General features: G+C 40.0%; 1 protein-coding gene across 4 annotated transcripts in view; it reads right to left on the reverse strand.

Annotated features, from left to right (window-relative positions):
* Positions 1-847: 847 nt before the first annotated feature.
* LOC137347661 (rap guanine nucleotide exchange factor 1-like) overlaps positions 848-15761 on the reverse strand; it is a 196543-nt gene continuing 181629 nt past the window's right edge. For all 4 annotated transcript variants that reach the window (XM_068012322.1, XM_068012319.1, XM_068012321.1 and 1 more), the window contains 4 exons: positions 15572-15673; positions 10541-10638; positions 7488-7616; positions 848-6930 (listed from right to left, as the gene is read on the reverse strand). In XM_068012322.1, the coding sequence (XP_067868423.1) occupies positions 6780-6930; positions 7488-7616; positions 10541-10638; positions 15572-15673 (480 nt within the window). In that variant the 3' untranslated portion in view covers positions 848-6779. The remainder of the gene's footprint in view (positions 6931-7487; positions 7617-10540; positions 10639-15571; positions 15674-15761) is intronic.

A 15761-nucleotide genomic window follows, 5' to 3' on the forward strand; every position in this document is an offset into this window, starting at 1 on the left:
TGCTATTGCATCATCTCCAATGCTGCTATAGGAATGATCTTCCCTGTCAATCTTTGCTGACTACTCAAGTTAACTGTTCTTGCAATCCATCTGGAGCAGGGGTTTTTTGATCTTATCTATTGCCATGTGCACCTGGTTAGTCTCTCAAGTGAAAACAACAATGGGAAGGTCACCCTCTTTGTCCATGTTTTTACTGTATACCTTTTTAGTTTCAATTTTGACTCTCTTCATTGAACATTTGTAATGTGGTATTCATTTCAGAAATAGAATTTTGGGAAATGATTTTAAAACATTTTGATCATGTATAGTCATAGCTAAAGTTGAAACTGCTGTATTTGGCAATGCATGTTTTTTTTTTTAAATTAACTGTTGGAATCTGATTTGTACTAAGTCAAGATACTGCATTTACTTAGTTCAATTATTAATGGGAAAGTAACAGGGTCTTTTGCTCCTTGAAGTATCTCCTTTCTAACTCGAACTTAATGAATATTTGAAAAGTGATAGAATAGCCATGATCAATTTGTAGCTTTCAGCTATTTGATATATAAAATGTTTCATGATTACTGACCCAGTTAGGAGGCTCCTGAGAGTAAATCCTGAAGCAGAACACATCATAGTCTATGGCTTGAGTATGGATTAGCCTCTGTGGATCCTTCATATGCACTAAAGTGACAAAAATATTGTGAAATTCTTTTTTAAAGAGCTCAACAGAAAATTTAACTGACATTCAACAGACAGGCCAGAAGAAAATGAGCAGCAATAGCATCCAATTCTGCAAAATGAAGAGGCACCGGGGTTCCCACTGAATTTGATTGTCTCTTTAATCTGCAGTCGGCTGCATGCACTGTAAACATGAATGTTAGCCTTTATATAAAAAAAAAAGTTACACATTTGAAATGGTTGCAGGAACATGACATTTTACAATATACAAGTAATACTCAAGCAATGATGAGGCCGGCATCGGCAGTGTTAGGCTGTGGCTCTGGGAGAATTTCTTTAAAAATGTTAGCACACTTTGACAATTTCTAAAGCATCCTTGGTTGAAAACCAAACTTTATAAAACATAATTTCATCTCATTTACTTGTATCATCATAGTTTAAGTAGGATGCACACCTAGATTAAGCAGCCACCAGGCTGTGGTCATAATCAATTGTTAATTTAAGTGGTTGAGACATACCATTTACTGAATTCGCCAAGGCATAAGCTTTCCAATTGCACACAATCTTAAGCAGAATTATAACTGCAGAAGGTTTAAAGTGACCTACTCCTTTGTGTCAACCTGTAGCTGGTGTAAATTCCACACCATAAAATCATAAAGTAAGGTGCTTTGGTAAGGTCTCAGTGGTGGCCCTTTACGTGGAAATGCCCTGTGCTCCCTTGTATCCAAAAAATCAAACATGGCTCTTCAGAGGTTACTTTTTTTATATATATAAAAATGTTGAACTATATATACAAAAGGATGCTGGACTGATTTGTATAAAGATACTATTTAGCCAACAAAAAGAAAATCTAAGTAAGAGTACTATTCAAATTCATTCAAATATGTAACAGAAAAAAGTTGTGGACATGTTTCTAGGCTGTTGAGAATCCATCAGAGAGTCAGCACATTCAAATGGTTACAACTTCAGATTAAACAAAGTTTGCTTCCCACGTGCTTACTTTTAGTAAAACATTTTCCAAATTGGAAGGCCAATCCTATTTTGTCTGATCCAATTTACTGTTGCAGCCTAATAGAAGTATTCCATACAGCCCTACTTCCTTAACAATTTGCACTTAATTTACTCTGCTCTCCATTTTTTAATCTTGCCAGGACAGCAACACATCACAATTCCAAGGTTACTCCATAACACACAACTCAAGGTGGCCAGCTCTTCTCTATAATGTACTTTCGCTATGAATTTTCATCTTTAGACAGACATGATTAACAGGTAACCCCTGGGCCAAACTCAAACAATCTGCAAATTTAGCTTGAGTTTTATAGTAACCACATCCTATTCAACTGGAGTTTACATATTTGCTTCTTTGCAAGTTAACACTATTCTGCTCTCAAAGAATTCTTACAGGGTTTTAACATTTAATGTGGCAATTGTTTAAAAACAGTTTGGTAAAGGGTCTTTCTTATTTCTGCACAGGGCCACTGCAATGAATAAATAAATATCTACTCAATCACAATTCACTTAAGGTAGAGCAATCTGGATCATGTACTTTCCTGCTATTGGACATTGCTAAGATGGAGGCCCAGTAAGGGTGAAAACAAAAATATACATTTTTAACCACTGTACTCGTTTTTTTTCAAAAAACCATAATTTTCCATAGGAAATACTTTTTCCTGACTGGACTGAAGAAAATTTTTTAAAAACAGGCTGTTGCTTGGTTGTTCAGGGAGTGAAGAATTGAACTGTCTAACTCTGCTCAACAGGAAAGCTTCATTCCTTCAAAGGCTACAAAGTGAAGCCCTTTGTAAATTCTTATCAAAAAGAAACTGGGAGGCCTATCCCTCAAATGCTAATCTGCTCAAAGTGTGACACACACAACAGCCCTAAAACAATGAGCCCAAGACAACTGTACATTCTGCCCCAAATGGGGGTTTGAGAGAAAGAGTAGGAAAACAAGGCTGAACAAAAGTCATGGATCTGAATTTGACTTGCACCATTTTACAATTGAAACACCATGGAATCCAATGCAGGACATTAGACTGGAGATAGTGCATTTCCACTGTCCTTTTAACTTGAAAGATTTATCTTTAACTCAATAACTAGAGGCACAATCATGCAGCATCACATTGTTAATCATATGGGCACACAGGATTAAAATTACATATCAAGCAGTAAATACCATAAACTGATTCAAACATCAAGGGCTTCAGATTAAAACAGTACAGCTGGGATCCCATGAATTAACAAAGTATGAAGAGGTTATCAGTCTGGGGTCTTGCAGTTTTACACCTGTTTCAGCAGCATTAACGTGGAATATTGACAATAATATATGGGAAAGTACCTTCTTGTTCTATACATTGGGGATCCATGATTGAAGTTAGAAGAATTTTTAGGGCAAAGGTTAAGGCCATTTCTGAATGCATCACATGTCCTGGCAGACAGTGGAAAATCTGGTAGCTAAGTAACCAATAGCAATCTTAAATAATATCCAGTTTTGTTCTCCATTAACAGAAAGTAAGGAGATCAGATGTTTTGATAGCAAGTACCATGAATGTGGGCAAGACCGATGTTATGAAAGTTTCTAGAAATGTAGGTGATAGTGAGTATCTTAATAAATGAGGAACAGTTAGATCAGGAAATACAATTTAAATACTGAGGCTGTATAATGATAAACAATGGCAGTTGTGACTCAGTGGTGACAGTTAAGATTACAATAGAAGAAAGTAATATGATCAAGGAGTAAATGAGGGATGCTTCTGGACCTCCTAAAAAATGGGAGATGATGTGGAGAAGAGAAAAGCACAAGATAGCGTGGTTTGGAGAAAGAATTCATACCAAACTTGCCTAAGGCATCATCACCAGTGATTGAATAGGTGATGGTTCAAACTGTGGTACAAGACAGATTGACATTACCTGCTGCAATGCTCACTAATTCTAACTTCACGCTGGCCTCCGAAATATAATATCTAATACCCAAGTATTTGGAGATTGGTCACAAATCTGCTTGCTACAGCTGCTACTTTTCATGGTTGATAACCATCGCAAAAGAACTACATAATCTGCTAATACATGATGTACAATGAGAATTTCTATATAAAGTCCTGTGAAACACTAAACTTCCAATTCCTACTGGTCTAGGATTAGTACTTCTGCAGACCTAAAAGTAAGCTCAAACCAGAAATCGATTCACCACTTTGCTATCAGTTTAACATGCAGGCCAGAAAACAAAGCCAATAAGTTACCCAAATCAGCAAACCAAAATCAGTTTTCTGAAAAGCTTGCCAATTATTTGAATTCAGACTTTAAATGTCCAGATATCAGTTTCAGCAGAGGTCATTCTGTTCAGTATAAAGAAACATGCAATCCAATTGGAAATCTTATTCTAATGCCCAGATTATGTCAGCCACAATATGTTTTTCCAATGATACAGAATACAAACTACTAATAATCTGGAACTTTATCCCATCTGTAGTGATTTAGCAGAGAGTTATCAACAATCAAGTATAAAACTGCCCAAATGTCTTATTTTGATAGCCTGTAACACAACTTTAAAACAATATAAAGTTAGAGCTGCTAGCTCAAGCTAAAACTAACTGATGCCAAAATATGGCTACCTTGGACAACTTGGGGCATATTTTGCTGTTCACGTTAAGAATTTATTTGATTTATTGTCGTACCAACTTTTTCCACTAACTTGGAGATGATAATGAAGCTCTTTAGACAATCCATTGTGACCAGTCTCAGTGGAAAAGTCAGCTTTTATCCATGCACCTGCTATTGTAACCAACTTTTTGATCCATCATGATTATGATATTAAAAATATCAGGCAATCAAACCAATTACCTTGCCAGCATTTGGTAATGAAACCAATCCCGACATCCAGAATCCAAATCAAGGTCAAACTTGCTTAGTCTGTTCATTTTAACCTATTGCAGATGAGCAAAGAGGGGCAGGAAACCCTTTGGGCCGGCACTTTAATTAAAGCTCGCATACAGGTGATCTTTTTCCATTTAAAGCAAGAGAGAAAGGGACACAGGTTGTCATCACATTACTCTGTGGACTTGTCAATACAAAAATGTTATTTTCTTCAACATGCTTTCCCAATTCGGAACAGGTTAATGGGCCCAATGTGCTCATACAACCAAACTGCTACTGCATGTGTCTAAATTTAATATAGACCAAACAGAAAATGTCGACTTGAAGAATCTGAAGTTCACAGACTGGATTGAACCCATTACTGAGCCATTATGTTAAAAAATATTTTTTATATTGCTGAAAAGAGACATTTTGTCAAAACTTTTCGTCGTGCCTCATCAAGACAATTCGCAAGAATACCAATGTAAGGGAAAGCAACAAATTTATACTATATGAGAAGAGAGTGCTGATTGGTTGGCAAGTGAACTGTGATTAGTAGATTGGTGAACCAGATGTGTTTTTACAACAATCAACAATGGTTTCATGGTCACCATTAGATTAGCTTTTTAATACCAGATTGAATTCGAATTTCACCATCTGCTGTGGTGGGATTCAAACCCATGTTCCCAGAGCACTAGCCTGGGCCTCTGGATTACTGGTCCAGTGAAATTGCCACTACGCCACCGCCTCCCCCTTTTAAACAGGCTTTCATGTTCATACAGCACTAGTTTAACTCACTCGTCAAATATACCCATGGGTTGCTCCATCTGCAATGAAAATGGTACTGACTAATGATTTTGATAGAGGTTGACTTAAAACACCTCCATCTGGGAAAGCCAAGGATATTAACACTTGACAATATATTTCAGGGCATCAACTGTATTGTGTTTACTCACTATTCCAAGTCTGTGCTGGTGAAAGGGTTCAAACTAACAATGACATCTGCTTAAACCTATCAATAATTTAGTGTCAGCATGGTGACAGTTAAGATAACCAAGACGGACCTCTATGTACAGGTGTATTACTACCTTACCTGAACTCGTGCTGCATTATTACCGAGGGTCACTTTCCATTCCCCTAAATGCAAGAAGGATTTCAGGTTGAACAAATGATTGTTGCCAAATAAACATGGTGTCAGATTCCCTATCCAGATGTGCAGACTCAGACAACATTAATAACCTGCATGTGTGCCTAATAACCTAAAATAGCAAGGGCCACACTCTACCCAGCAGCATCTATTTTCCACAAGTTAATATGAAGACCTGGCAAATAGAGGTGAATTCACTTGACTACTTGAAGGGTTGAACAGTCAAATTTAGTGGACAATCCTACTACTTTGAAGAGTTAATTTGTAGACTATGTACATAAATCTTCAGTCTCAACTTCAAAACTTCCTCCCATTCTGAAAATGATCAACTGCAGCTCAATTCTCTACAGTGAACAAAAAAAAGAGACAGTCCTTTAAAAAACTCTGCTTAAATTTTTTAAAACCCCATAATGCAGAGTCCATGCACAAAATGTACAACCGCATGTGTTACACCTTGAGTGTCTGCTAATTGATGACATTGAACAATGGTTAGGAGCAATCCTAGCCCTTTCAGTACCAGCCTGGCTAAAACACTTCTTTCAGTCTCTATGTACAATTAGTTTGTTTTTCCCAACAAATCTTCAATTACTGGCATTCAGTCATATTCATGCAAAAAAAAATCCAATACAGCACATCAAACTAGTAATCTGGTATTTACAATGAGCCAGTCTTTCTCCTACAATACAGAATTATATTTTAAGGTTTCCTGTGCAATTGCTAGTACCGCTATTTGTTACTCTATAAACAGAAGTCCACTATCAGTGGGTGAACCGTCGTACCTCTGTACCTAACAATTTCAAAACAGTCTCTGAAGCAGAGTCTATCTGCAGACCACTTTGGGTCTGTCAGTTAAAGTGAGCTGTATGAATGGGTCCAACACAGGACACTTAAAAACAGCTTGGCACGGATGGTAGGAAAGGAAATTGAATGCAGGCAATGGCATAAATCTCGGAACGTTTCCCTAGAGGGGTGCCACCTGTTCTACACTCTTGTTTAAAAACAAAGCTCCGAAGGTGAAGCATCTTGGTGTGAACTGGCTTCTGCAGCTCAGTTAAATAAAGCAAGTCACTTAATGGGGTCCATTAGCTGCCATCTAAGGTGTAGCCTTCACTGTTGAATCCTAGGTTTTCTCTTCACGCTCTGTTTTTCGTCGCTGAATGTTGCGTGGTTTGATCTTTAATGAAAGTTCCCACAGCGCTTCCTCTGCTAGGTGGTCGCTGAAGTCATTGAAGAACGTAACGATGTCATCTATGCGCTTTAGTTCATAATGACTGAAAAGTAAAAAAAGTTATTTTCACCATCAGAAACTTAATTATGTTACGCATGGGGTGGGGGGCAAAGAGAGGGAAATGGAAAGAATTGGACATACAAGACTCATGACTTTCTGAAGGCACCCTATAAAGAAATCACATGAGGGCTCACGTGTAATGTACATGTTGAGATCTTTATCTTATCTATGTGGTCAGGAAGATTATGGAATGCAACGACATCATCTTTAACTTAGGAAGGGAAGAAAAGTCACTCCAGCCTGTTGTGCACCTCTCAGCAACCAGTTAAACATTCAACTTGGTAGAGCACTTGGAGGGGCAGTTTTGTTCGCCTCTCGGAAATCACAGTATGTAGAATAAATTCAACTAGCTATTTAAAAAAAGGCCAATTCTAAAAACTGCACCATGTTACCTTGGCAACAGTGGATCTAAACCAACAATGGTTATGTAGCTATTAGTGTGGATCCATGATCACCAGTTTGCTTCATATCCGTCTATCTCTTCAGTGTGAAGTATGTTTTTGTGGAAGTTCAGTAGTCTGAGGGCGTCTGAATACTTACACTTGCTGGAAGCGTCGCATACTGTCCAAAATATTAAACTGCTGCCACCGTTTAGAAAAGTTGATTTTTCCATCAATTAGATCTGGGTTACCAAGATGCACAAAGGTCAAGTCTTGTAGAATGAGGCCCCTATAGAGAGAGAGTAAAAATCAAAAGGTTTTCTGCAAGCTATTCTGCACAAGTGTGGCTTCAGCTAAGAAATAGAACATGAAATAAATTCCTGGTACAGTTTACAATAAATTTGCACATGACTGGCGCAATTTCATGCTTGTTTTTTGCAGTACATAACAAACCTGGATAATGAATTATCAAGTTAACTAACCCCAAGTTAGTGGGTGTTACTATTTTCTGTTCACACCAAGAGGAACCTTGAACTAAGATGCAATTTTAATTCCCTCTTGGTGCTCAATGGGATAAAATGTTTGCTAAGCACATGATCAATAGTTAGCATAAACCAATCAAAGCTAACAGAAACCCAGTGCGCTAATCATTCTCAGATGCATATTTATAGATATGCACAAAGAATAACTGATCTCCAGTGATAATGCACATAGGGAGTCTATGTCAAGTATTGTCTTCAAGTGAAGTGGAGTTAGAGGGCAGACGATAACACTTAATGATGGCATGCAGACTTTATTTAGTCTTCATTTCACAGTCACACATGGTCTTTATTTATATATTTAAATTATAAATTCCCATATCCATATTTACAATGGAAATTTCCTATGTAAACTTGAAACACTAACTACATTCTCCTGGCAGTGGTGCAGTTTTGATTAATATGGACATAGAAATGTATAATGGAAGAAGCTGACACTTTGACCTCGTCAGCAGACGTGGTCTCTTCAGACTACTAGAAAAGATCGGATGTCCACCAAAGCTACTAAGTATCATCACCTCATTCCATGATAATATGAAAGGCACAATTCAACATGGTGGCTCATCAGAGCCCTTTCCTATCCTGAGTGGTGTGAAACAGGGCTGTGTTCTCGCACCCACACTTTTTGGGATTTTCTTCTCCCTGCTGCTTTCACATGCGTTCAAATCCTCTGAAGAAGGAATTTTCCTCCACACAAGATCAGGGGGCAGGTTGTTCAACCTTGCCCATCTAAGAGCGAAGTCCAAAGTACGGAAAGTCCTCATCAGAGAACTCCTCTTTGCTGACGATGCTGCTTTAACATCTCACACTGAAGAGTGCCTGCAGAGTCTCATCGACAGGTTTGCGGCTGCCTGCAATGAATTTGGCCTAACCATCAGCCTCAAGAAAACGATCATCATGGCGACCACGCTCTGGAAGTGGTTCAAGAGTTCACCTACCTAGGCTCAACTATCACCAGTAACCTGTCTCTAGATGCAGAAATCAACAAGCGCATGGGTAAGGCTTCCACTGCTATGTCCAGACTGGCCAAGAGAGTGTGGGAAAATGGCGCACTGACACGGAACACAAAAGTCCGAGTGTATCAGGCCTGTGTCCTCAGTACCTTGCTCTACGGCAGCGAGGCCTGGACAACGTATGCCAGCCAAGAGCGACGTCTCAATTCATTCCATCTTCGCTGCCTTCGGAGAATACTTGGCATCAGGTGGCAGGACTATATCTCCAACACAGAAGTCCTTGAAGCGGCCAACACCCCCAGCTTATACACACTACTGAGTCAGCGGTGCTTGAGATGGCTTGGCCATGTGAGCCGCATGGAAGATGGCAGGATCCCCAAAGACACATTGTACAGCGAGCTCGCCACTGGTATCAGACCCACCGGCCGTCCATGTCTCCGCTATAAAGACGTCTGCAAACGCGACATGAAATCGTGTGACATTGATCACAAGTCGTGGGAGTCAGTTGCCAGCATTCGCCAGAGCTGGCGGGCAGCCATAAAGACAGGGCTAAATTGTGGCGAGTCGAAGAGACTTAGTAGTTGGCAGGAAAAAAGACAGAGGCGCAAGGGGAGAGCCAACTGTGCAACAGCCCCGACAAACAAATTTCTCTGCAGCACCTGTGGAAGAGCCTGTCACTCCAGAATTGGCCTTTATAGCCACTCCAGGCACTGCTTCACAAACCACTGACCACCTCCAGGCGCGTATCCATTGTCTCTCGAGATAAGGAGGCCCAAAAGAAAGAAATGGAAGAAGCTGACAGGTAGTGCATAAAATAAAATTAATATGTATATCTCATGATGTTGGTTATATATCAGATGATACGCTGTTCTACAGTGACAGGTCTGTTGTTCCATTTAACGCATAATGTACTATTTTACAAGGTGGTGGTACTCTCGTCAGAAGATTAGGGGTTCAAGTCCTACTCCAGAGACTTGAGTATGTAATCTGCCACTCAAGTGCAGTACTGAAGGACTGTTGCACTGTTGGAGGTACCATCTTTCAGAGGTTAAACCGAGACCCTGCTGATCCCTGCCCTCCACAACCTCAGGTAGACATAGAAAATCCCATGACATTGGAACTGGGTGGAGAGAGAAGGAAAAAGCAATTATGTGGCTTTGTGGTGAGGTCGGGGCAAGGCTAGAGGCGAGCAGACATGATAGGAAACATCTAGCAATGGTTAACAGCTCTCACGAGTGCCGCTGTGGAGATATCCACCATCTGTCTTGGACATGCAACTAGAAATACTAAGTATAAGAAGCATGTTTAAAGGATGGCAATTAGGTACAGGTAGTATGCACTAGCTACAAGATTATATATCAATGTTCACAAGAATGATTGAATCAATGGGGTTTCTAATTGGTCACTGCTAACCATGTTGTATTATCGGTCAGACACCCAGCAGTAACTAGATTACAAAATCAAAAAAGCAGTCACCACACTTAACAGCACCAGCTGTCCACTGGACGCAACTAAAGGTAATGTTTCGGCCAGTGCTCCCTCTTTTTTTTCCCTGAACGGCAAATTTTCCAGAGATGAGCAGCAAGCATTCCCGAGACTTTCACTTGCTATATACTGTGGTCAACTTTTGAACCAGCAAATCCTGACTCACCGCGAGTATTATTAGTTTTTGTTGTAAGACTGCATTCATCCTTTAGAACACAACCCATTCCAATACTCACAGATAAGGTATACAGGGTGGCTCCACCTCTGCCAAAGCAGCTCGATATGCTCGAAATGAAGAGGAACTATCAATGAGTGTACAGTACTCAGCCAGACCCTGAAAATAAATTGGTGACAGTTAGTTTGTCAAACAATGCTACAGTCATGTGAAGTGCTGAAGGTTTCCATAGCACTTGGTTATCCTCTAATTTACAGCGCTTTGAATAAGGGCAGGAGTCAGCAACTTTTTTTTTAACCTGAAGAGCCTTTTAAAAAAAATTACCTTCAATAAAAACTATTTAGAGCCGCAAGACAAAAATCGGCATTTCTAAACCAAATTCAAAACAAATTGCCATGCGTCTCTGGTAGAATGTATATTATACATGCAAATTATGCATTTATTGAATGTATTGGGAAAAAAATCAAAATTAAAATAGACCCAACGCTGATTTTGTCAAATTTTTTGATGTTTTGTGCGTCTTTTTTGATCTTTTTCCTTTGCATCTCCAGTATATGCATGTTCAGGTTTTTTGTGTCAACTTGCAAGAAATATGTACAATCATGTTGGAAAAAATTTAAAAATGGTGAACCATATCAATTTAATGGAAAAAGAGCATGTTTCCACTATGAAAAAAGAAATTTACATATAAAACTGAAATTTTTATTATCTATTCTCCTTGCAATAAAGGAGATTGAGGGGAGATTTGTTAGAGGTGTACAAGATTATGACAGGCTTAGATAAGTTAGACAAGGAAAAACTGTTCCCATTAACTAATGATGCAAGGACTAAGGGACACAGATTGAAGGTTTTGGGGAAGAGATGCAGGGGGAATATGAGGAAGAACTTTTTTTTTTACATAGTGGGAGGTAATGACCTGGAACTCGCTACAGAGACAATGACTTCAAAAGGAAACTGGATGGTCACTTGAAGGAAATAGACTTGCAGGGCTAGGGGGATCAAGCGGGGGAGTGGGACCAACTGAATAGCTCTGTGGAGAGCCGGCAGGGACTCGATGGACCGAATGGCCTCCTGTGCTGTAAATTACTGTTTTTATAACAAGTCGTGATAAACAGAATTTTAACTATAACTTTGTCAGTAAAGTTATCTTTAAAACAAATTTTTAAACCTATGTCTAGAATTAAGCCAATGTTTTCATCTATTGATTCTTGATAAAAAAATAATAGCTTCCAATAGAATAAGTTTATAATCTCAGCTATATTAGAAACAATAATGGTTACAACCATAAAACCTGCTCCTCCAGCCAAAGGCATTATCTATAACCATGCTGTAGCTACACCACTCGAACAGGGTTTATTTAGAGCACCATGATGTTTTTCATTAAAGTCATTTGAAACTGTAAACTGCAGCATAATGATTAGCCTTTTATCTCCATTATAGACTATTTTCATGAAAATGCGATCTAACTGGAAAAGGTTGGGAGTGGCAAATGAAATGTTAAAGAGCTGCATGCTATTTCACCTTATCCAGAACAGTAGAACCAAAAGGACACAACTGATACTTGAAAGGGGAGGGGGGGGGGGTAATTCAAAATTAATCTGCAAAAGCATTATTTCACTGAGCAAGTGGTAAATCTATAGAACTACCCCCCTAGGGAGATGAAGAAAACAGGCAGCAAAGATTCAAATGTAATTTGGATAGATTTCTTTTAGAAAATATTATTTTGGACATAGTATACGAGCAATCTGAGACACGATCTATGGTAAGTGCAGTATGCTTGGCAGGAGCAGATGACTGGACCCATGGCTCCCAAAGCTCTCCATCACTAGATTTCCTTCAGGTCACATCTGGGTCAGCTGTAGACCAATTGATAGAGATTGACTGCTATAAATAGTCAACAATTCCTTTATCTTGCAATTCCCATCCATGTTCCTATGTATTCTGAAATCCACCAAATTACCTGAGTAATTGGAACAGGTCACTTGTTCTCTTCAGGAACAAGGGATCATAGATTAAAACTAAGAGATGCAGGACACAGTGCAAGAGAAATTTTTGTTTTTACAGGGAGGGTTGCGAGCTGTGAACTGATTTAGCAGAGCTAGTACTGAAGCATGGACAGTGTCAAAAATTAATAAATTTGATAGGTGGCTGAAGGAAAGGAGGAAAGAGAGAGAGGAGAACAAAGTGGGTACATGGGATTAGGACGACACTTTACGTGGAGGGTAAAAACCAACACTATAAACACAAGCTGAATGACCAGTTTCCTGTATTGTAATTTTTATGCAATTCTACATGGCTCAGGTATCAGATCATCAGAGTCCACTGTAGAGAGTTGGTGCAATCCTAATCTTTCTTCAGCAGGTTTATTACCCTAGAGCTAATCTGACAACAGAGACCCCACATACCTTTACCCCTCCTCCAGGAGAATAGTTAGTTGCTTATTACAGAATTGAAAAACCAAGGGTTGCATGACAGCTGTTAGGCAGGTGTTGCTAGTTTCTGTGGCAAGGAGCTACAAGGAGCACTCAGTAGAGAAAGAGTGCTGTCACTATCCTCCTGATCATAGTTTGCTCACACCTCACGAAACTGTGCTTTCACCATCGTTGGCGCAAGGGTTTAGCAATAACTGCCTTCTATCTCTTAGCCAATCAAGGTTGGCACAGACCCTTAGACATACAAGCATATGGTCTCATAACCAGCATTTAGGCAACACTGTGCTAAGCCTCAGCTTTGTCAGCTACGTGGCAGGTATCTGCTTTCAACATAGTGGAAGGATCTATGCAGAACAGCTTGTTTTGTACCAAGCACCATGACATTTCAGATTCCAAATCCATGCTATGTACTAGACTTACTCGTCACCAAGTCCTCACTTTGTAAAGAGATGCGCTTGTCGTGAGACTGCCTCCCCTCCACAGTACCAAGTCACAGGTCAATGTATTTCTTGAAACTTACCTTGCTGAATTTATCTATTCTGCTTAGTCTTCAACTTACTACCGATCTTTCAAAGTTTGTTTCCCATCACATTTGCATTGTCTTTTTTCATTTACTTTCTCATTTAGTACTTCCTTTCCAAGTTCAATTTAATTCACAGGTTCAAAGCAATTTAACTGAGGAGACTGGAGGGGGCAGTTGGAGGCTATTTTGACGCAAGTGGTTTTGATACAACTTTGAACGCACATAAAATCATTAAAAACCAAAAAGTATTAAAAAGAGGATTTAAAAGTTGGGAGATTTGCGAACTCTGAAGATGACCAAGTCTGTAGACTTCTCATCTCAAACATTTTTACACTTGGAAATAGCCCGGAAAACTTTAATATATAATGTATTTTAAGAAATTGAATCCATTTTGCCTGTTGCAAGACAGAAAAGTGGAAACTTGGTGCTGTGATCCAGTAAAACAGAATTCTGTGGGCATGAATTTTGAGGAATTCTACAGTTTTCCAGTTCCATTTAAAAATCAAAAAATATCACTGCATTTCTCACCAGAATTGTAAACTTTTATTTTTCTTTCAAATTCGGAATGACCTGCTGTGCATGTCTTGCACTTTATTTTTATTTCCGATTCCCAGCATTCATGGGTTCTTCCCAACTTCAAAGAGCTGTTCAATTTGGTGGTGGTGAAAAACGACATGACTGAGATTGAAATCAGATCAGTAAAGGCAACTAAACTCGGAGCTGAAAAACATTACTGTATAATTTGCATGTATTTTAAGCTGTATATAACTGTGACACCAGATGCAGATGTAACCCTGCAGCGATATTTATGGCAAACTAAGTGTACTAGGAGTAACCCTTTTAGTCAGCACAATGCATTTACTGAAAAGGCTCTTGCCATTACAAAGCTCTGGCTGTTTCAAGGTTAGGTTTAAATTTTGCTCTTGAATAATTTACAACAGTTCACTTTAACTTCTAGGGAATTCTGTGTTCCTCCCACCCACCCACCCCCCTCTTTGCAATCAGTGCCAATATTAACCACTCAACTGATATGTATTATGGGTTGCACACTAGTCAAGTGCCTTTGCCATACCCTGATCATGCACATCAACCTCAACTCTGGAGTATAAAGCATCCTTCATTTCATCAATCTGACTTTTCTATCATCAGCTATACTGTGGGACTCTGCAATTAGTAAATTAACCATTAATTTCCAAAGGGCTCCTTCTTTAAAAAATCTAGTTTGATTTATACATGAAAGTATGCGCTCATGAAATATGATGCTTTGGCAGCTGCATAAAATTGGGTTGATAACATCGCCCCAGCGGGTCAGATGGTGGCGTGGGGACGGCGTAAAATTGAACGGGAGGCTCCGGGGGTCCTACCCACCCCACTTACGCCTCCAGCCAAGTTTACGGCGTCAGACCGGGGTTGGGGGTGGCCTGCCCGAGGCCAATCAAGGTCCTTAAGTGGCCATTTAAGGGCCCTCACCTGCCTCCACGGGTATTTTAACTGTGGCAGCAGGCGTGCTGGGGACATGAAAAGCCGCCCAGCGATATCTGCCGGCCTTTCCATGCCGAGGGGGGAGGGCGCCATAGCAGTCATGCGCAGGGTGCCTAATTGAGGGCCACCCCCACCCCTGGGACCCAAACCAAACCCCTCCCCCCCCCCCCCCCCTCAAAAGACCACTCCAGCCTCAGCAGGAAAGGACCGATCCCCCTGGTGAGGCAACCCTAACTTACCTCGTCTCCAAGATCAATTGCGTCAGCTGCTGTGCAGTCCCAGCAGTGGCCACCGCTCCTGGTGACGCTGTTGGGACCAAGAGCTGCCGGCCCACTGATTGGCCGGCAGCTCACCGAGGCGGGACTTCCTCCCTCAAGTCCCGCCTCGGAACAATTAAAGCCCGGGGATCCGTAAAATGCAGGATGGATCCCTGGGCTAGGTGGAAGCGGGTTTACCACCGACTTTCACATCAGTGGCGAATTCCCATCTGCCCAAGGTAAAATTCAGCCCATTATATCGAAATATAGTTTACCGCTCAAATTTATGGATAAGCCTCAGTGATTACAAGGATTTAAGTCTGCATATTTTGTTACATACTCATTTGCTAAATTGCATTAAGTACAAAAAAAGCCTGAAGAGACAGGGAGGGCCTTACCTCTGAAGTCTGCTTCTGCCATTCCAACCTACGGATGGGTGCCGAGTCTAATGCAGACAATATTGCCAGGTATGAGTTAAAATTATTCAGTTTGCGTAAGTGCTAAAAAGGAATAGGAATGTTTTAATTCCAGCACATGCTGATTTCAAAGTTACACAGCTAAATGGATATTTCTGTAAAGGATAGACTT

The sequence above is a fragment of the Heterodontus francisci genome, chromosome 32, assembly GCF_036365525.1.
Source record: "Heterodontus francisci isolate sHetFra1 chromosome 32, sHetFra1.hap1, whole genome shotgun sequence".
NCBI lineage: Eukaryota > Metazoa > Chordata > Chondrichthyes > Heterodontiformes > Heterodontidae > Heterodontus > Heterodontus francisci.